This window comes from Hakea prostrata, chromosome 5 (assembly GCF_041222555.1).
Source record: "Hakea prostrata isolate BN-2017 chromosome 5, UWA_Hpros_2, whole genome shotgun sequence".
Lineage (NCBI taxonomy): Eukaryota > Viridiplantae > Streptophyta > Magnoliopsida > Proteales > Proteaceae > Hakea > Hakea prostrata.
The window spans coordinates 15,215,707-15,238,484 of record NC_142604.1 but is presented as its reverse complement, the minus strand read 5'-3'; the positions used below and the strand labels follow the sequence as shown (position 1 = coordinate 15,238,484).

The window sequence follows — 22,778 nt, the reverse complement described above, 5'->3', positions numbered from 1 at the left end:
CAGACCGAACCCTAATAGGTTGTGTTTGGGCTAAGAGTAACAGAGCCCACACCAACCCGAACCCAAACCGCAACCCGTTATAAACCATTTTACAACCCGCTTTATAGTTTTACATCAAATATTGTTTGAATCATCATATTACCACTTGGTATAGACTATATAAAAAACATAAGTATGAATTCAAAGATCAAATAGGCTTCTACTACTTGTAAAAAATAATTAGAAAGATTAAGCATGAATGCCAATTGAATGTACCAAGTTTGTTTAAATTAAGTAAATATTTATCTAATCCAAAGGTATTTCTTTGCATATCAAACTAAATACCAACAACAACAAAAATAGACAGATTTCATAGAAAGGGAAAAAAAATCAACATTCTCACAAAACAAGAACCCAATTTTAAATAGTGTAACCTCAGTGCTGTGCATTAAATGCGCATCACTGGCTGCCGACCGTCGATATCAAAATCTCGACCGAGATTTCGATATCGAACGTTGGCTTCACCGTGTTGCGCATTTAATGCGCAACACTGAAGCACGACCCAGTTTTAAAACAATCAATTATAGCACAAGTTGGAATTTAAAAGGGTTTTTAGTTTGAAGATTTGCTTTAGGAGGACTATCAGTTGGAGCCTGAGGAATGAACTTGTATATTTGTTTTAGGAGGACTATCAGGTGGAGCGGTTTCGGGTTAGGCCCACAAGTAGTCAAAAACTAGGACTTTCTATTTTTTTTTATAGATTTTTTAAAAGATTTTAATTTGTTAGATTTTATTTATTTCTCTAATTAATTTTCTCTCTCTCACCATTTTCTATTCCTTTCACTATTTTATTTTACTCCTAAATTAACCTAAAATCACTTTTCTAAAAATCTATTTTTCCCCTTCTTTCCTTCTTCCACTCTTTCTTGGCCAACTAAAGAGCTCTTATAATGCATGGCTCCCTTATAAACCAATCCTTCTGCGTTCAACTTTGTTGGACTTAATATTATTCAACATTGATTGTCTAGCTTTTTATTCACTATGTGGGCAATACGCTTTTATTCAATTAAAGTTTTCTATTTTGATTTGAATTGAAAAAAATGGTTGAATTTGATGTTAATTTTAATCTAGTTCCATAAAATAAATAAATAAATAAATAAAAATTGGCCGCACCATTCCAATAGTAGCATTTTGGGGAAATAAGTATGTTACCAACTCAGTTTGATGTTATTCAGTTTTGCTATGTTCGTAGGTCAAATAATTTTCATGCTGATTACCTTGCCATGTTCATAGGTTTACAAATTTTGTTTGAGTCATGTGTGGTGACTGTCTCCATCCCTTTTCATTGTACATGCTGATTTTAATGCCTTGAGAATGCATATGAGGACTCTAATATAATTCCTCTTTGAACACCCCCCCCCCAAAAAAAAAAATAGTGATGTACGAAGCTTTTGGGAGATTATATAAAGATTCTTCAATGAAATTGTGAAATCTATGTTCATTGAATTCGTTCAAGTGATAACTTGACAGGTTTATTCTTGAGGCGTTGCCTAATTCAAATTTTGAGAAACTGGTATATGATATTGGAATGTGCGTCTTCAAAGATACTCAATGATGTTTTCATCAGGAGGAGTAAAATATGTGCTGCACTCTTTTTCCTTTCACCATGGTTTTGTCCCACTGGGTTTTTCCCCACTGGGTTTTTTCTTAGTAAGGTTTTAATGAGGTACATTATCTATTGATGGACATCCAAGGGGGAGTGTTATAAATAATATTTATTTATGGATGTCCATTACCCTCAAAGAGATTGTACTTCCAATTGAAGATTTCAACTACCTCATGATGCAATATTGGTGAAGATCACAACCATCTCATTACACAATATTGGTAGTTAATATTTCCATTCTATGCACCTTCTATTTTGGGTGGCAATCTATCCTTTCATATCAAGATTATCTTATTGTATGTGATAATCATATATTGTATTTATTTGTAAACTCTGATATTACCATATTAGAGTAGATGTTAGTTCCATTATAAATATGTAATGACTAACTCAATAGAAGAGAAAAATTGATCTTGTCTTTTTTCTTTGTATTCTATATTTTCTTTTTATTTTATAACAGTGTGAAGCTTTTGGGAGATTATTTAAAGATTGTAAAAGTTTAATAACTAAAAAAAATTCAATCAAACAATATTTTGAAAAGGAAATAATTCTAATTGTAAAGAAAATGATTTTTTTTTTCTGGTTGGGGAACCTGAGGTTCATCTGGGCCAATTCACGCACACCTCAATTGTATTCTCAGGAGAGTTTTCTATGGAGTTTTGCCCTTAGTTCCGAGGGGATTCGAACCTACGTGAAATGAAAATGTTTGGTGTGAAGTGAAATTAAAAAAAAACCAAGGCACCCAGAGAGATAATATTAAATGAGAGTTCTTTTCTTCTCTTTTATTTTTATTTTTATCTATCTATTATTATTTTTTTTGGGATCTGAGGTTCATCAAGCTAGCTTGTGCTAGTCACGATTACATCCTCAGGGTAGCTTTTTATATTAATGCAGAAATTAAATGTTTACTTATATATATATGCCGCCAAGTGGGTGCAAACCCACGATCTCCCTGTGGGAGTGCGGGTCTTTTTCCGCTAGACTAACCCCTCATTGGCTAATGAGAGTTCTTTTCTAACAAGTAATTGGTGGGTGTTGCCGTGTAATCACTTGAGGCACATGGTCCATTGAGCTAATAAAGTGGCTGATTGGATGTCAAGGGTGAAGCTTAGTACCGAGATTGACTCCGTGCTCTTTTTGGGTCCTCCTTTGGATCTAGAGGAGATCTTTTAGGCCGATTTAGTGTCCATTTCATCTTATTTTCTTTTTCCAAGTTTCTGACATCGTTTTTTGTACCAAAAAAAAAAAAAGGAAAAAAAAAAAAAGTAAAAAGAGAAAAGAAAGAAGAAGAAAAGAAATGGGCCGTAGCCCCCATTAACAAATATTTCAGACTTTCTACTCCTTCCCATTTTTGGGTCAAGAACTGCTTCCCAATTAATGACTAAAGAAAGAAGAAAAAAAAATCGTGCTGACATCTTCATCCTTATACTCTTGATTATAGTACTGCCAGTTTTTGATAATTTAGATGATTTTATATAATTCAAATAGGTGTCTTGGATTGAAAAATAAAATAGATACTTTAACAACATTTATCATTCAGTAAAGGCATCTTTGGTGTAACCAACGGGGGTTGGTCCAAGTGGTAAGCAGTTTGGTTCGCTTAAGCAATGTTTCGGTATCGAGTCCTTATGGATGCAAAAAATCTCTGCTGGGAGACTCACCCACCACAGCGGGCGGGGTCGAACCATCGGTTTAAAGCCTTTCAAAAAGAAGAAGGCATCTTTGGTGTCAATATAGAGTTGGTAGTGTGGTAATATCCATGCTTCTCAATGGAGAGATCATGAGTTCGACCCTTTGATGATGTGATTGATGATGTGATTGATGTGCGCGCAAGCTAGCCTGATGAACCTCAAACACAATAACAAAAAAAAAAAAAAAACCTGTTACATGAATCTAGAGATTTATCTAGAGATTTACGCGTATAAGCGTGAATATGTAGATTTATGGAAAGTGTTAAACATTTGCACCATGACTTCATAAATGTTTTTTAATGATGAACCTATAGATTTCATTCCAAAGATTGGACTACTGCGTATAATTAAACTCCAACTCAACATGTCATTGCTTATCAAAGATGAAGTGGAACTCAGCTTTAAAGGTTTTTGTTTGGAGTGCTGGAATTCCTATTAAAAAAAAAAAATTTGGAGTGCCAGAGCAATGTTTTTAATTTGCTCTTAATTAACACTCAATCTTTTATTCATTGCCAAAATAAGTAAGCCAACCCACATTTTTGAAACTATTACCATTCAATCTCTCTTACGAAATGAATGTGTTATGAAATGATTGGTTGCAAGATTTTCTGAAATTGACATCGCAAATCTGTTATTAAAAAACTTGATTACACCTAGATCTCATTGGGTCACTTACGAGCCAAAGTCTGCAAATCTGGATATAGAGTCATTTAATTTTGAGAACTTGTAGAAGAATCTGCACGAAGACTTGAAATGTTATAGTAATCACAATATTTCGTCAGAGCTGAAACGTACTAGAGGTACTTTCTTTAAGGTATTTAGACACCTCAATTTGAGCAATACGGGTACCAAATATGTCTTCACCTCAAAGATCAATCAACCCAAAGAAGTTGCATCCCAAAAAGGTTACTTAAGGTGTAATCAGGTTATGTTCACTGCTTAACAGAATAACAACAGGGAGAGATAGAGAGAGAAAGAGGAGGAAATTCAATGTAAAAAATGAATTTGAAAATGGATTTATATAGACCCCAAAGGCTGTGGGTGAAAGGGTAAGGTCACCTCCCTTTGTGAGGGTACCTATTTAGTTCAACTCCCTACAGGAAAGTATCTATTCAACAGACTTCCTTAAGGGAAAGTGCCTCTCGAATGGCATCTCCACACTTCCACCTGGCAGTGGGCTTTCCGAATTAGGACCCATGACCAAAGTCACATAGAATTATTAATATTAATTAATATATATAACTATATAACCATGGTTAGGTCACTCCAGGGTTCAAGCTTGGTTCGTGTCATATAAGGATTCGATCCTTAACCCTAAAAATATATTACATAGGTCCATACTATATATAAACGAGATAATCAGCTCTTTTTTGCCCGATATGGGAGTAAAGTTTTTCTTATTAAAAATCATAAGATAAAAGACATGATTAAAATATATATGTAAATAAAAATAAAAATAATATACATAAAGTTTTAAGCATATTTCCAACATTTAATCGAAATATTTGTTTCATAAATTTAAGATTTCAGAAAAGACAAAAAACACAAAAGCATACAAGTAAAATTCTAGCTTGGGTTTAAATAAAAAAAAAAAAACTTTATAATTTGGACATAATTTTAATATTTATGAAATCTATTTAAAATAATCAATCATGCAAAATATTTGAATAAGATACCATATCAAATAGATTCATTTATCTGGAACAAGCATAAGATACTAGAAGAAGCAATCGATTCATTTGTTGGAGTTGCAGAGAGTTTGGTCTGGTAACCGAAGGGGAATTAATGGTTGTAAGAGTTGGGTTTCACATGGCTTTCACTGCCTCTCGATGAAGTGCATGACTGATTGGTCTCTTTTCACTCCAGGGTTGGTGTCCTTATACAACACTTCCATGAGCTTTTTTGCCTTCTGAATAAATTATTGGTTTACGAAAAAAAGGGGTTGTATTTTCTATCGCGGTGTGTACGAAAAACGATAATAGTAAGAAATTTATTAGGTCCATTTCTTTGTAGATGTGTGTCATGTGTCCCAACATCACATCAAAGAGTTGATTGATGTGAAATTGATGTGAATGATAAATAGATTTTACCATTTGATGTGATGTTGGGACACGTAGCACACATCTACAAGCAGAAATGAACCTGATATTGGTCCGATAACATTTTAAAATGTGAGCTCTTGCGCAGGTATTGAGTCCACTTTTTGGAAATTTCATTTTTCTTCCTAACTTTTTTATTTAAAAATTTTTTCCTTGTGCCATCTTCTTATATGTGAATTATACTAGTACTTGGTCCCCGCTCATCAATTTTTTTCTTGACGGATAGAAAAGTCATTGTGTTTTATAGCTTTTCATGAAGAGGATTGTTTTTTGCCCCTCTTGATGCTGAATCCTATTCCTACCTTTGTCCTTGTTTTTGGGGATGTGGGCAGGGCTTCGTGAAGCCAGAAAACTCCAATTTAGTAGCGTTGAGTTGCACTCGGACTCTCTCAATGCAGTCCAAGTGTCTCTAGTGGAGCACTAAGTTCGTCAAACTAATCATTGTGCCGACTTCTTGGCGAGTCTTGTGTGAGTTCCGATAGAGCTTCTTTTAGATAAGAATGGCCCCCTCATAAGCTTCACAGTTTGGTGTGTGAAGAGATAGATGCTGGGAAAGCATTTTTTCTATTCTTAGCCATAAAAAACAAAAAACAAAAAACAAAGGAAACTGATCTTTTTTTCTTCTTCTTTCCAGTCAAGATGTCCTTGTTTAGGTCCCTTTAACGGTGGAGAGAATTAATTGGATTTCGGTATAAATTCATAACGCTCTTTACAGTGCCTATATATATAAAAACTATGACATTTCTCTACCAATACAAGCATTTGACAAAGAACATTGTCTCTACAAGATTCTGATAATGAAATGGCTTCACTTAGGCTTCACCTAGTCTTTCTCCTCGTCCTCTCTTTTATCTTATTTTCTGAATCTATTGGTGATTCTCTCTCTCTCATACATAATTGCAACATTGGAAACCAAGGCTAATTAACTCTTCTTTTTCTTTTCCTTTGTTTATTTTTCTTGTGCAGCTACAGATATAAAGGAAATAAGTGGAAATGGCGAAATTTTGGGAACAAAATGTGAGCAGTGCAATGCTGGCGGAGAAGGATGTGCGTTGTTATGTTTTCAAAGAGGAAGTAGAACTGGTAGTAAATGTGGCATAAAGCATGAAGGTGGCATCCTCTATTGCTGTTGCTAGCTTAGCTAGTATATAATAAGAAAGCAATGACTAAGGAGACCCATATACATGTAACTCTATCATCAACAATTATCAAACAAACAAATAAATGGCTCGGTCATTAACCATCCATGCAGCATTATGTATCACTTCTTTGCATTCAAGCTTGTCAGCTTGCCAATGTGCTTGGTTATATGTTATGTTACTCGTTTTATGTATATCTTTTTTGTTTGAATTTGATTGAGGATTGACTAAAGTGCCTATAGGATCCATACTGTCCGATTATAGTTTTGAGCAAAGTTTAAAGTATCGATGTCGAGTATTGTATTACTTTAAGTGATTTTAAGAGACCATCATCTCATATCGAGTATTATCGTATTATTCTTTGGTTACGGTCTGATGCGTCTGAAAATTGTTCAACCTTTGGAGACCTGACAAAACAAATGCCAGGTTTACTCAACTGTCGACAAGCCTCCTCCAATGGTTCAATCAATAAAAGCCCTGGTGGGTTGTAGAGCTTAATTAAAAGATTCAATAGAGGGAAGTGATTTAGTTACTTTTATTTGTGATAATCCTTGACTTATATATGATTTTCCTCTTGTTTCCGACTGTTGGAACAATTCACAAATCTCATTTGTAATCGTATGATCATAGGGTTTAATTTCTCTAATTCGAGTTAGTTGATGTTTCCTTCTTGTGCACGATTGCCCATACAGAGTCTGGCGGGATCTCATTTCATTCTATAACCATCAAGTTCCTTTGTGCCCAAGGCATCCCTAGGTTAACTTCTTGTTTAAGTCCCAACCAGAAATAGTCAGAATTGTGATTTGTGTCTCCGAAAATAAAAACACTTGATAGGTCACCAAACGATCCTAAATACAGGGAGAAATAGAAATTTTCCCTTATCATCATTATATTTTTAAAATAACAAAATCTTTTTTTTTTTTTCGGTGGAAGAAGTAACAAAATCAAAATCAAGAAAATGTTTATTTATTTATTTTATTTTTTTTGGGAGGTGGGAGGTGGGGGTTGGGGGGAAAGATCAAGATATAATGAAAGAAATGTTTTAAATAGAAAGGTTAAGAGAGTCGGCTATTATTTAAATTTCTTAAATTAAAAGATATGTTGAGATTTAAAAGAATTGACTAAGGACCTGTTTTGATACATGAATCCAAAGATTTGAAATCTTCAGATTCACAACTGAGAAATTTATACCCTTTTAGTTGTGTGAATCCATGAATTCATGAAATCTAGGGATTCATTTTTTTACATTAAAAACGTGAATATGTGGATTTATGGGTATGAGGTGAAATCCTGAGATTTCATCCCTACTATAAAAGCACTAAACAATTAAACCATGATTCCATATTTTTATTTTTTAGGATGAATCTATAGATTTCATTCCAAAGATTCAGGCTAATCAAACAGTTAATTTTATAAACCATGACTCCATAAACTTGAAACCTATAGATTTTTGAAATCTCTAGCCTCAAGTAACCAAATGTGGTGTGGAATGTTTTTTTTTTTTTTTTTTTTTTTTTTTTTTTTTTTTTTTTTTTTTTTTTTTTGTGTGAGGGGGGGTTTTTATTTAATTTTATTAGGGGTAATAAAAAAAATAAAAAAAAAAGGCCCCCAAAATATAGAATTTAAAACCCTCCCCTAAAGAACCCACGCCCTAAAGTAATTGAGAGATGAAAAGGTTAACCCCACATGGAAATACACTAATCTAAATATATATATTCCGCTATTTGGTTCAATTTCTGTTAGAACCAGTAGTTGTAGCCTCCAAACCAAATCTCAACCGAATTTGATAAAAAAAAATGGCAAGTGATTGATCTAGATCAAATCTAACATAATTTAACTCAATCTGATGTACATTGTTTGGTATGGTTTTGGTGTTGAGTTTTCATTACAAATTAACACCCTCATTTCTAGGTTGCTTTACCTAGAATCTGATTTTTTTTTTCTTCCCTTTTTCAGTCAAAGTATCCTTCATTAGGCATTTCCATTGATGGTAATGAGAATCAGTGAGATTTAGTACAAGCCAATAACCCTCTTGAGCAGTGCCCATATATATGAAAAAAGTTATGATGTTTTTTGTCAACACAAGCATTTGATAAAGATTTCTGTCAATACAAGCTTTGAAACCGACAAATGGCTTCACCCAAGCTTCACTTAGTCTTTCTTCTTGTCATTTCTTTTATCTTTTTTGCAGAATCTATTGGAAAGCATATATTCAAAAATATAGAGCAAAACTAACTCTTCTTCTTCTTTTGTTTTTCCCTCCATAGGTACAAAATGAAGGAAGTTAGTGAGATTGTTGTGAAAGCGGCAAGAGATTGCATAACGTGCAGGAGGTGGTGCAGAAGGATGTACACTAAAATGTGCTGAATATGGACTTACAACTGGTAAAAAAATTGCAAGTTAAATGGGAGCCTGTGTTGCTGCATTTAAGTGATAATAAACATGTGTTATTCTTTATCATGAAAAATTAAATAAATAAAGAGTTCTTATAAGGACTTGTTCATTACCCTTTCTTCAATTTTTAATTGTGTTTAGTACCCGTGTTGCACTGTTCTTTATTATTTTCAGAGTTGTTTTCAATTTCATATTACTTATGGGTTGTACAATTAAGGAAACGGAATGAAGAAACAAACTAAGGCACCTACAAAATTTCATTGGGAACAACCCATGAGAAGTGCCTACAGTGAAGTTGGAATTCAAATCCTCATATCATAAAGAACTGGTGATCTGTAGGAATGCCAAGTCACAACATATCCCTACCATGTATATGCAATTTTTCAAGTAATGCAAAGGAAACCAACCTCTAAATAAAAAGATATCAATTAGTGAAGTAAAACTTCCCCGACCTTTTCCTAAGAAGAGATTGTCCATGCAATGGAACAAGACAGACTTATCCTCTTTACTCAAACAAACAAAGAAAGTATAAATCATGATCTCAATGAAAGGCATTATGCTTGATGAATGAAATAGCATTACATCCATAGAAACGATTCACAATTTCGTAACAGAATCTGAATGATGGAATTGTAAGCATTGACCTATTTCTTCTTCATACAGCATGATAATTTACTAATCCTAGCAAAGCATGAATTTTGTACGATTACATGAAAGAATACACAGCTGAGGAGTAAAAACTATCAAGATTTTAAGTTATGGTACATTATCTTCAAATCCTACCTTAGGTACAGGGAGACCAAGAACTGAGAGAAGAGTATGAATTCGCTTACAATAACAGCAGGGGAATGTATACCAAAAAATGGGACGATATCAACCTGCAACCAGTTCTCAACCACTGAGCCCACTGCAGCACCAATGACGAGTCCACCAATGGTTATTACAGTAGCCTTCCCTGTGTGAACACATGCCAAACTATCAGATTCCTTAGCCAAATTTAAGTCCAACAAAATGAAACCAAGCCATGAGGTACATCTCCCTACACTACAAAACACATCTTCTATGTTACGTGGTCATGGATGTAAAGGGTTCACCTTCCTAAAATAACTTTTCTCAAAATGAAACCTGGGTAGAAAATGTAGAAGGTGATAAATAATAAATGTACTCTGTTTTGTGCTTGTATATTACAAGACGAAGTAGAAAATGTCTGTCTCCTGCCAAATTCAGAAGACATTATGCATTTATACCAGAAGAGAAGATGTCAGGAACCTTTTTCCCTAGCCCTCATCTCACTATAAGCGAAAAGTCATTAGATTCCTCCACTAACAATCAGCAAACATAGAAACTGAATCCATTGAATAACAAGAATACTACAGTTAACATAACCTTTTACCCCAGCCACCACCAGGAAAGAAGAAAAAGGCAGAAGTAAGCATAAGCATAATCATCAGATTCTTCCACTAATGGATTGGAAAAACTAGAAATCGAGATATAGGTATATAACACAACAAGAAATCTACATGCCAATGATCCTGTCATAGTTTGAGCTATTCTGATATCCAATCAGGAAAAGGACCTTGGAATTAAGACCATTTAGAATAGTGGATGCATAGGACTCCATGGAGGTTTACAAGGATGGCATTTCAAACTTAAATTCATACAGTAGGAAAAGAAACAGCCAGAGGGTGGGTAATGCTAATGCTCTATGCTGCCTCTATTATGAGCAACAATAGGCAGAAGATGTAAGGAGACATTTTAAATTCTTGAACCCTAATGAAAGAGCAATAACAATGTCTCCTTACCTAGGTTTATGTTCTTCTTGGTAAAGAAGTATAATGAAGCACCAAAACTAGTAGCTAAGATCAAACCAGGGACATTTGGCCCTGCATATATCTCTGTTGAAGATGTAGATGTTCCATTGGCAAATGTTAGGACCATTAGTGCTCCATATACCCCTGCTTGTAGGCCCAAGTTCCCAGTGGATGGTGCTTCAACTGAAACAGGTATATTTTTAACTGTGGCTTGTAGCCACTGAGGCATTGATCCCATTCTTGAGCGATTTAGAGGTTTCATGTCCGCATAACGAATGCTGCTATTCACAACTTTTCCTGCTCGTCTCTGCGATAAGCTTTGCATAAGCAACATGTCATATGCAGCCTCTACCTGCAACACAAATGACCATGCAGCTTCCATGAATAAGATGATGTGGAAGTTGTGACATACCTTAACTCTTAACAAATGTATACTGATAAAAATAGCAGTGGACAACATATCCCATTACCCACAATTTGGTTTACCATGAGAGCAGCATATAAAAATCAACAAATCAAACTGGTCAAAGAAAGTATCTTCAACTTGATGGGACTGAATGACATTATTTGTGTAAATCTGGTACTGACTTTCAACAGAAAGATTTCTCTATCAAGAGTGATAGTATAGTGGATAAGTCATCTGTCTTTTTAATAGAATTCGGTAACTTGGAAAAAAAAATTTTCATTTTGAACAGATCAGGTATGGCCATGTTTTGAAAATTTTCAAGAGATTTTGCAGAGTTACATCCAGCTCTGCTTAATTGATTTGGAATCTAAGTTGTGAGATAAGAGTAGAAAAATTGACAGCTTGGTGAGATCATCAAATTAATTGGTAATCAAGTCTAAAAGATAAGGTTGTTCATCAAGCAGTGAGGATTTTAACCCACCAATTACAAGGCGTCACATTAAACTCCATCTGCACTAACACCACCCTTCCAATGACTCAGATAAAACTTTCAACCCAGACTTCCTTCTACCCCCAGGATTTTTGTTCTTCCTTTTTGGGGTGTGTGTGGGTATTGGTGGTGATGAATACAGCACCTGCAAAGTGCTAACAATGTTTTCCAATTCTACCTATGTATCTGCTTCACAATTGGACAAGCACTGAAATCCTAAGGTTCTTGAAGACTACAAAATCAATATGCTAAAAGTTGTTCAGATGCGTAATTGAGCACAAGCGCAATTTGGATAAATTTGTAAACTGGAAATACCAGTGATGCCCAAGAGTACATGTGATCAACATATATGGAAATGGGAATGGAGGTGGCAATTATACCCATTTATCTGCCTAAGACAACCCTAGTTTGAATGGTTAGCATAAGGATTTCATAATCTCTAACAGAACAATTAAGGTAAAAAGAGCATTATCCTCCTTTATTTTGTGACCCCAAAATAATTAATTTCTTGCACTCACTAAACAAAATTGTTTGTTAATTTGAGATAAATGATCAAAACTGAACCTTTGCCCGCTTATCAGGAGTGGGAAAAAAAGCCTTTCCCAATGGATCTTTTTCAATAAAAGCAACACTAATCCCTTCAATTGCTAACAAATACAGCACAATCGAGATTTCATCTCCTTTGAACCTCTTCATCTGTAAGCTTTACCTCTGAATCTACTCTTATCATATCATGCTTGCCACTGCTCTGAGTGCTCTCTCCTCTCCTTCAGAGATGAACAGCAAGAGAAAATGAGTTGTAACAGTGGCAAGCAGCAGCAGCAAAGGTTTGTTGTTGCAACAGATTGAATAGAACTAATGGTAACAGCAGCCATACCACAACAGCATAGTAGAGAACCATGCGAGGGAAAACAGAAGGAAATGACTGAAATTGATAGAGAATTCAACCTCAATTCCCAGTTTTAGTTTTCCATTGAGCCCAACTGCATTAAGGGATCACTGTAAATGCAAACTTCAGCAGCGCAGCTTAAATTTTTAGCTCAACTAGTGAACCCAAGGCTGTATACCCATATTGGGTTTTTCGATAAGGAAGCCCAGATCACAAAATTCGAAAACCCAATTGCAAATCTTGGTTAACTTTAGAGGAAACAAGATATTAACTCCAAAAAAGAACTACATGTTCAGACAGAAGAAGGGAAACAGAAGTGGGTAGCAGAAGAAAAGGAACCACCTGAGCGATAGTCTCTTGGTCATCTTTACATGATGCAATAATAGAATTCTTTGCACGAAGGATATCATCAAACGAAGCCCCTTCAGAAACACCAAGAAGCTTGAGAGCGTTCTCTACAGACATCTCAAAAGGAGCAGAGGAATCATCTGCTCTAGACCCAGCAAGAACAGGTGAAGCTCTCCTGATTATCAATCCATGGCGAGAAAGGAAGAAAACACCCCACGAGCCATTTCTCTTGGACATCCATAGCTGCGGAGATTTCGTCTGGCTTCCCAGGGGCCGAGCCCAGAGAAGAGACCTGCAAGTGGGTTTATGACCGACGATAATTCGATTGGCTCCGGCAGAGACAGCGGCAGCCATTTTCAGTGCTTGCTTGTTTCCTCTGCAACACCGTGACTGTGTTGAAGTTTATGGTGATTCTATGCGATTTCTCTACCTGGGTTTTTGCCTTCTTCCATATTCACACCATAAATCAAAATTGTTATATCCACTCTGTTGTTGGTTCTTCCTTCAATCTTTTATGACTTTAAAGCGACAGTTTTGTTTGGACATTTATCACTTTCATGAATTATTTTACTATTCAATAATATTTTAACTAAAACAAAACTTTGGGTGATAACTGAAAAGCAAATTCCATACTGCACTGTCCTAGCAGAAAACTGTACTGCTTATTTGATCTTGATTGAGTTGATTCTTCCATCAACAATCACAAAAAAGATATATAATAATAATAATTAAAAAAAATTCAGAGAAGAGGGTGAAAAGCAAATAACTGATTTTTAAGCATCTCTTCAAATTATTTTTTCAATTATAAGTAGATTGAGCAAGGGTAAATATGCATAGTTTTTTTAAAAGAAATTTTTTATTTGAAAGAGTTATACATCTTTAACCTTTATAGTATCTATAAGAACACCAAAGATGTCATGACCTACAATATATTAAAAATATTGTTCAATCTTTGTCCAAAACTGCATTGTTTGAAAAAGGTATATAAAATGATTCAATTTGTTAGATGAATAATAATTATATATAAAATAACACTCAAATCTTTTCTTTTCTTTTTTGTTGATAAACACTCAAATCTTATTTATCATTTATTTTGTTATGAACCTAGTCTACATAACTCTTGACCAACACAATATATAACAATGGCACCCTCTCATAACTAAAAGATTGACCTTTTGATGATTCTAAAGGCCAAGACCGATTCTGATTCTTAAAATGAGAACTCGATCCTTTAATGAATCAGAATCCATTGACTTTTTTCTCGGAGGAATGGTAACTTTATTAAATTTACAAATAGTAATTAAAAATCACAATCGATAACACTTCTTACCATTAGCATCATCCCGAACAATACTAGACAATAACAATGGAAGAGTAGAAGGATTAAATTGAATTTTCTATTTGGATTGCACAAATCCAACTAGAAAATCCACACAACAGTTTACTTCCCTCGCATGATGAACAAAAGAGTACAATGTGAATTGCCCAACCGACAAATATCCCATACTAAATCACGAACATACCACGGCACCTGATACACACCTCCGATCATCAAAATGGCAACTTCCGAACAAGAACCCATTTGAACCATGGTAATGTTAACCAGAACCTTTCCTGTGACAGGAGAGAAACTTGGAGCCAGAAAGAATAGATGGACTGATTGGATTGATTAGGGATAAATTACAGTGACATAAACAAAATGCCCTAGAAAACCAAAAAAAAAAAATTGCTGATTTCATTCTCCAGCTCAATTCTCCCCCCCCCCCCCCCCCCACACACACACACAAAACAACACAAACAAAATTGCTTCCAGACCACCATGCAAGACGTTTGTTGCATCTCAGCTCACTCAGGATCAGTCATCAAAACCTCTTCAGTTATCATCTGTACCTGGAACTAGTATCCATTTGTTTTCACATCTACAAGAATAAAAGGGGAAGAAACAAAGCAATAAATTATCTAAGGAGAAAAATATACTTTAATGGCCAAGATGTTGTTTCACACAATTTACAAAACGCCTATGTTCCCAAAGAAAGAAAGATGGTTGAGTAAGAAAACACACTTAAGGAAATAATTCACTTTGGTCATCTCGAAAGTTCCCATTCCTGCCCTCTCTTGTTTCTTATGGTTTTTTCTGTTATATACCTTTAATGTACTAAACTAAATGTACCTGTGCTCAAGCTAAATGTTACATTTTATATCAAAGAATTTGAAGATCAGCTCATCCTTCTTCGATGCTACCTGATAATCACGGATTGAGTGAAGTCCAGTATTAGTACAACAATGCAAACACAAGGGCCAGCTTCATCAAGTGGGACCAAGTTCAACAGGTGTGGCACAAGGGGCAAGAGAATTTGCAGGAAGATTGATCTCACCCCCTCTTAAGGACAATACGGGGCCCTTCATGGAACTTGCCCTACTCACGAGGTTTGAGTCAAGAAACACAACTACCACTGTAATGTCATCATGGAAATGACGCCGTACACCACGGTCGATCTTCTTCAAGTCCGAGTATCTCATTTCTCTTTTCTTTGCTGCTTCTTGCAATGCCATTTTCACAAGCCTCCTAGCAATTCCCTGCATCAACAAGAACAAAAAAAACAGTAATTTTTCCCTTTTTTCATTGCTAGTAGGATTTCAGATAATATTTCACTAGAATGCAGGCTGTGGCACCATTTGCTTTTCAAGATGGCAACAAAGAAACACAACCAGCCAACAGCAAAGTTTGTCAAAGAGGTGATCATTGCCAAAGCTTGAAAGAAGTTGAAGCAAGTTTCAGAAGCAGCCCCCATCTACAGGGTGTACCTGGACTACACTTGACAATTGACTTATAGAGAGGCTGCAGAGGTTGCAATCAGATGACGAGTAAATATAGGTAACAACTAAAGTAATAGGAAAAACCACTTTACAGACAGAAAATGATGACGAGTAAATGTAGGTAACAACTAAAGTAATAGGCAAAATCACTTTACAGACAGAACATTAAACTAGACCTGGGGATGGTAATGGCATGTGTGAGAAGGTTGATCCCTACCCCCTTCCCCCCCAAAAAAAGGGATTGATTTCAAAGCCAGCCTAGTCCAGATTTAACGATGTGGTTCATTGGGTGGTTGTATCCCTTCCATATTTATCAAACACCATATAGTTGAGTGTTTCTAACCTAACCATTCCAACACCTTCTATAGCTGTCTCTTGCAAAAACAATCTTTCACCAACCCCCACCACAACCAAGATATGTAAGCTGCTCAAATCACCAAACACCATAAAAAACTTGGTGGAACTTCACTTTTCTGTTTGTAACTTTAGAGTAGCCTCAAATAAAAACTGACTGCCATCCTTTCGACCTTACCAGAATGCTGGTTTCTCTTGTCAAGACAATTAAGCCTTCTTATGAGTCAAAACTGACATCAAAGAATTGCCTGAGATAATAACATACAAATACCACCCAAATTAACTACAACCATGCAGGCATCATTAGCCCTTGACTGAGCCAGGTAATCCATGCAACCTCAATTCAACTCCATCAAAACATCAACATCTCTAGGGGGTAAATGGCTGGTACTCGCCTAAAATCAACGCCTAGAAAGTAGCAACAACTGCTAATTGCAAATCCCTGATAGGTCACTTTCATCACCTGAAGCCAAGGACTCCCATATGCATATTCTGTGTGTGGATCTGCCTGCCCAGGAAAACTCTTCATACTGTAGAACTTTACAGTTTCAACACCTTAAATCCAAGCACTTCCCTCACCGGTATCAATGAATCAAATATTTTATTATTATATACATTGAAGCTAGTATAGTTTTTAATCACAGGATATTCAAGGGAGGAGGGAGTAGAGAGAGTGAGGGAGAGGACCGGGAGGCACAAAACAAATAATAGGCATAAAACCAGAAACTTGAGAGCAAGTTGTATACTGAATTAATATCTTACATTGCGGGGATTCTTTTGAACTATATCAACTGCTTCCTGGTTGCTTAGGTGCTCCCAAAGTCCATCAGATGCAAATATAAGAAATTGATCATTTTGCTGAAGTTGATGCACTGATACTGAGGGTTCAGAGCTCAGAATGGGCCTTTTGAATGGCTCACGAAGGCGAAACTTGGCAAACAAAGGCTCCCTATTAAATTCAGTCTTCTTTAAGTATACATCACCAATAGATCTAGAAATCTGCAGATCAAATGACTCTGAAAGTCAGAAAGCAAATATTCAAATTTGATAATAAATACACCCCACTCAATAACCAATAGCACCCCCGCAGACACAGAAACTACTATTTCACAGGTGGATTTCCTTTCAAAAGCTTAAAAAAAGTGAGGCCTTATTTAGCCGTAAAATTAACAACTCTATCTGGCATCCCCTGAAGCACATCAAATGCTCCAAAGATAAATGAAAGCAGCTAAGAGTACAAAACATTCACACAAAAGGCTGCAGTTGTCTTAAAATAATTAAGGTTTTTAAGGTTAGAACGGTCCGACCAAGCCAGCTAAGACTAATGCATTAGCAGAATAACCAAATTAAAACCACTCATACAATATAAATATGTATATTAAAGTGATCTAACAATTCCACAGCAGTTGAACTCAAGTAAGATTTTTTAATTAAAGCGCCCTTGCTCTGGATAAACACTTTCACAGATCGAGATTGGATTTTTTATCATTGAAAATTAAGGCTGAGATGGCCAATGGTGCATGTTATCTGAAGGGAACGTGTTTTTTGGAGCCTTCACTCAGTGCAAGATGCAATGTTTTGTTGGAATTTGGAAAGGAAATGCTTCTTGCCCTCTATCATCAGGGCAATATGCAAAGACTATGGAAAATGAGATGAATCAGTTTTTTTTTTTTAATCAACCCGAGCTTTCGAGCCTATAGGTCTTCTGATTTTGTCGACATCCTTTTTCACATCCATCAAAGAATTTTCCCCACTACAAACCCCCCCCCCCCCAAAAAAAATACTATAATAGGTATATTAGAGGCTAATCTATACAACAACGTACCAAATACAGAAAAATGATGACTGAGGAGCCGCAATAAAGTTAAATCAAGGTTTGAAGATTAGACATGCCTGACCTAGCAAACACGAAAACTAGGGTAACCCTGATATCTAGTACTTCATCATCAATGTCACGAAGACAAATTGATGATTCGACCAACCAACATCAATTCCTCCTATTCAAAACAGTCCGGAAGGACCGGAACATCTTATTCAACAAATTCATACACCAATCTAAGAACATAGAAAATGAATGCACCATGCATTTTCTGTATCACATGAAACAAGGTATAAAAATATTCTTATGCAAATGAGAAGAGACATAACATATGAAGTTTTAAAACCCCCAGCAGAGAAAACACTCAATGAACGCACTTAACAAATCCACAGTTGAAATGAGACATTTAGAACCTTAGAAAATTATTATGGGAGGGTAGGGAATTAATAATATGGAGAGGGTTTAGGGTAAGTCAGGGTTTTAACAAATAAATACAGAATGGTGGATTGGAGAAAGATATGGTTTCGAAAGAGATTTGGGAAAGGTTTGGTTAACAAAATCTAATTGGGTTGGGATAAATAAGGAAAAGGTAAAATTAGGGTTTAACAATACCCAAGATGGGATGGTTTACTTGGCAATAGGGAATCCAAGCTCACCCTAGGTAAGACAGGATGAGAAAAGGGAGCCTGCAGTTGGGTCTGGGGACGGTTTAGGGATGATGTATGAAGGTGGGCCTGTTACAGGGTTCGTGGTTGATCTTTGATTGGGTCCTTGAATTCTTGGATGGATCTTGGGCTCTTGAATTCTTGGATGGATCTTGGGCTCTAGCCTTTCGTTCTTGATTTCTTTCTTTCTTTCTTCTTTCTTTTCTTTCTTTTCTAGGACTACCGCAAGATCAAGAAAGGAGGAAAGAAGGTGGAACGGAGAGAAAGGGTGGGGAGGGGTTGCCACAGGTTTGGGAGGGGTGGGATCTTGCTGCTGCAAGATTCAAGTAAAGGAAGGGACCAGTGATTAAGGGGAGGGGGTGGGGGAGGGCTTGCATGGGCTAGAGAAGGAGGGGCTGTACTTACTGGATTAGTGTTAGGAAAGTGATGTAGTGTTGCATGGCTGCTGGAGGATGGAAGAACCTTGCTGAAATTGGAGAAGATGACTTCCTACAACCGCTGTGGCCGTCCCAAGAAAGCCACGACTTGATTTCCCTCAAGATTTTGATTTTTTTATTCAAATTAATTCCTTGTTAATGAAGAGGTGGGGGCTTAAAATAGCCTTACACTTGGAGGAAAAGACTTGGACTTAAACAAGGAAACCAAATTAGACTCAATTAGGGGATCCTTTATAGACTAGGATCCCCTTTACAACTTAATAAATAAAAGACCATTAAAATGGAATCTTCAAGAAAAGAACTTGCAAAACTAATAACTAATTATCCAAAAGGAATCTCACTTTAAAACTGATTCCAATTGGGACTCCATCTCTGACTAGGACTGTCAATACTAACTCAATTGAAAAAAAAAATTAGATATGGACTCACAAAAATATAGAGAAAATTATCGGACTATCTTAGAGTCCAAAAAAGTAGGGAAAAGACCAAATTACTCCTTGTAGGGTTCGGCCAGCCCGCTTGGTGAGCCAATGGGCTTGGTCCTTGGACCCAACTTGCTGGTTCAAGAAGGGGAGGGGAGGGGAAGTGAGCTTGCTTACATCACAGACCTATCTGAATGGTCATATACTCATATTTGAGCCTCAAATTGGAATTTGATGATTAAAAAGTGAGCTTAAAATCTCATAAGTTACAACAATGCCATTTCACTTTATGTTATCTTTGCAATTTTTTGTCACATTGAACTTGCTTTTAAATTTTTAATACAATTTCAGATCTTCCAACTTGAATGGTGAAATCTGTCTGGGTACTAATATGACACGGTTGCATCAATCTTTAGTAATGTGGCCAGTAATTACAGATTTAACTCACCACAAGCTCTGCAGTTTTTAAAACCAGACTGCTGGCCCAAAAACCCCGAACCAACTTCTTTTCCAGTTTGGACTGGTCATACGACCTTCATACAGAACTACAATAGAAGTGGATACTCCTGTTTCCAGAAGAAAAAAAATCACCTAATTTGGTTTAAACCAAAGCCAGGATTGCACTTTTTCTGGTTTCAACTACCTTTTTAGAAACTAGGATCAGAGCAGCTTTCTGATGATTATTCAGTTTCTAAAAAACACCTGATTTGGTTTTTTCGTCACGCAAAAGTCTCCATATGTAAGGACTTGAACCACCACCTTCTTGTTAATGCATTATAACACCAACTAAAGCAGTTGAACCCCATCTGTTTCTGCACCCATACATTAGTATATCATGCACATCTTCCAAAGTTCAAGTATTTATATATTCTTTTTTTAACCACGTTTTGGATGATCAAAAACTACACCAGTGTTTGCTGCTGGCTGAAGCCCAAATAAAGGAGGAGGCTGGTGCATTAGGTCAACAGCCAGGACCAAAGAAAAGGCCAACCAAACCCTTTTTACATGGATGCTACAACCTTACATGATAAATGCTATGCTGGGAGGTTTCCTGACAAAATAAGCAGCATGCTACATTATGGCATGGGTTTAGTGATAAGTGAGCAGCGGTTAGCTAGGGCATCCCCTGCAAGCAACACATCACATTGATACTAGATGCGTTGATAAGTAAGCAACGGTTCCCATGCCATGGAAAAGTGCGGATAAAGAAACTAGTCCAAAAACATAAGATTAAATAGGCATCTTGGAACATAGGATCGTTAACTGGTAAAAGTTTACAATTAATAGATGTTATGAGGAAAAGAAGGATTCAATGAGTGGCAAAACTAGGGAAAGAGAAGGTAAGGAATAATCATATCAAAGCTGGACAAGAAGTGACTCAAATAAATGATAAGTTATGAGAAAGTCAATTGAGGTGGCGTGGCCATGTTCAACAGAAGCTTTTAAATGTCCTTGTACAAAGAAGCAATTTAATTTAGATTGAAGCAATTAGAAGAACTACAGGTAGACCTAAGACAAATGGATAACCTTAAGAGAAGTGATGAGAAAGGATATGCATAGCTTAGGCGTTGTATATACTATGGCTTCAAATAAAGCTGATTGGAAGGGCAAGGATCCTTGTAGCTGATCCCATTGATGTAAAACCCAATTTTAGGGTTAAGGTTCCAAGGATGGTTTCCCAAAAATTAAGGATTTGTTCAGGATAATCTTCTTTTGAACCAATATATAACTATCAAATCTAGGTGGGATGCATAATATTGTTAAATATAATTTGGTTCTAATGGGTAGGGTTCAGATATGGATTAACAAAACTAAATCGGATGATAGGGAAAGGTTAGGTTTTCAACAAATTCCCATGGGATCATTTTGAGATATCCAAAATTAATATGGTCGTAACTCGTAACTCGTAACTCGTAACAAAGAGACACAAGGTGTATCAAAAGATTCCTAGGAAGCCCACAGTTGAGTCTGGAGAGGTTTAGGGATGGATACGCACGTGGGATTTGGGTAATAAAAGGGTAGGGTAGGGATTGTGGGTAACAAAAGGGTAGGGATTGTGGGGGAAATTCTAGGTGTTCACAATAGAATTGGATTTGAGACTGGATCTTGGGTCTTTCACTTTCTTTCTTTCTTCTTTTCTTCTTTCTTTTCTTTTTGTCCTCTTTTCTTTCCTTTTCTTTCTTTTTCTTTTCCTACTATATTTTCAGACTTGCCACAAGTCAGTAGGGAAGAGAGAGGGGGCCGAAAGGGTTGAAGGGAAAAGGGAGAGTGCTGTGGGGTAGGGAACTGGTAGGGATGGGGTTAGGTAAGGTTGCAAGGATGGAGGAGGGGTTTTAGGGGATTGTAGGGGGCTGGGAGGGTGCTGTGAAGGGTGCGGTAGCAAGGTGGGTGGGATCTAGGGTTGCACAGAACAAGGGAAGTCTTGTGATGGGTTTTGGAGGTGAGGGAGGGGGCTGGGGACGCTGTGAATGAAAAGGAAGGGGTGGGGAGGCTTCTGGTACTTAGTAGAGTGCAGAATTAGGGGAAGGAAGCGTACTGGAAGTTCTTGCTGGATCGCAAGGAAGACTTGGCTAAACAAATGAACTAGACAACCACATTGCGGTCCCACCCAATGGGACCCTACTCCCCCTTTCTTGGCTGCAATACTTTGATAAAATTTATTAATCCAGACTTCAGAGAATACAAAGAAAGAATAGGCCTATTTATAGTCTACTAAAAGACTCTAACCCCAAACCAGTTTCCTCTATAGATTAGGATCCCCTTACAAATAATCTCAGCTGTCCAAATAAATATTTAAAGATCTTATAGAATCTCCTTAAAATAGATTCCCCCTAAGATTCAACAACAAATAAAAGAAACCATCTTGAAAAATAACACCTAATTATCCAGAAGGAATCTTAATTAAACAATATTCCAATTGGGACTCTCTAAATTTGACAAAGTATCCCAAAAACTCAATAAATAACCCTAGAGGACTCCGATCCAAAAACTGAAGATAGATCCATGACCTGGATCGAGGGGTTTTCAACAGGGCCCTTCTTGAGCCCCAAAAGGGGTTGAAAATGACCAAAATGCCCCTGGGTCATTCGGCCAACTTCAGATTGGGCCTTTTGGGTCTGGATTTTGAGCCCAATTATACGGGAGTCAACCTAGTTACATCACCCATTTAGTTGGGGAAAGGCTTGTTGTTGTTGCTATTGTATGAGGAAAAGAAGGATTAATACAACTTGCATTCAAGAAATAGATGTAAGGAGTTGAATGACTTTAAACCTTGGTACACTGAAGATAAAAGTAATAAAAGTGGAGTAGGCATAATAATGGATAAAATTTAAAACATAATGTGATGGGTGTC

General features: G+C 36.4%; 2 protein-coding genes across 5 annotated transcripts in view; both read right to left on the bottom strand.

Moving 5' to 3' along the window:
* Nucleotides 1–9,488: 9,488 nt before the first annotated feature.
* LOC149015383 (protein CHAPERONE-LIKE PROTEIN OF POR1, chloroplastic-like) lies at nt 9,489–13,422 on the bottom strand. Its single transcript, XM_089157020.1, has 3 exons — nt 12,907–13,422; nt 10,771–11,131; nt 9,489–9,923 (listed from the first exon to the last, which is right to left on the bottom strand). The coding sequence occupies exons 1-3, from the start codon at nt 13,264–13,266 to the stop codon at nt 9,748–9,750; spliced, it is 897 nt and encodes a 298-aa protein (XP_089013146.1). The 5' UTR covers nt 13,267–13,422; the 3' UTR covers nt 9,489–9,747.
* Nucleotides 13,423–14,709: 1,287 nt separating this feature from the next.
* LOC149015382 (putative protein phosphatase 2C 60) overlaps nt 14,710–22,778 on the bottom strand; it is a 30,381-nt gene continuing 22,312 nt past the window's right edge. For all 4 annotated transcript variants that reach the window (XM_089156048.1, XM_089156049.1, XM_089156050.1 and 1 more), the window contains 2 exons: nt 16,846–17,082; nt 14,710–15,489 (listed from right to left, as the gene is read on the bottom strand). In XM_089156048.1, the coding sequence (XP_089012174.1) occupies nt 15,220–15,489; nt 16,846–17,082 (507 nt within the window). In that variant the 3' untranslated portion in view covers nt 14,710–15,219. The remainder of the gene's footprint in view (nt 15,490–16,845; nt 17,083–22,778) is intronic.

Bases quoted from the DNA above. Each gene is read 5' to 3' on its own strand.
- LOC149015383 (XM_089157020.1), bottom strand. From the start codon at position 13,266: ATGGCTGCCGCTGTCTCTGCCGGAGCCAATCGAATTATCGTCGGTCAT. The intron at 11,132-12,906 runs GTGGTTCCTTTT...TTTGTGTTGCAG, and splicing joins ACCAAGAGACTATCGCTCAG to GTAGAGGCTGCATATGACAT. The intron at 9,924-10,770 runs GTAAGGAGACAT...GTGTTCACACAG, and splicing joins CAAGAAGAACATAAACCTAG to GGAAGGCTACTGTAATAACC.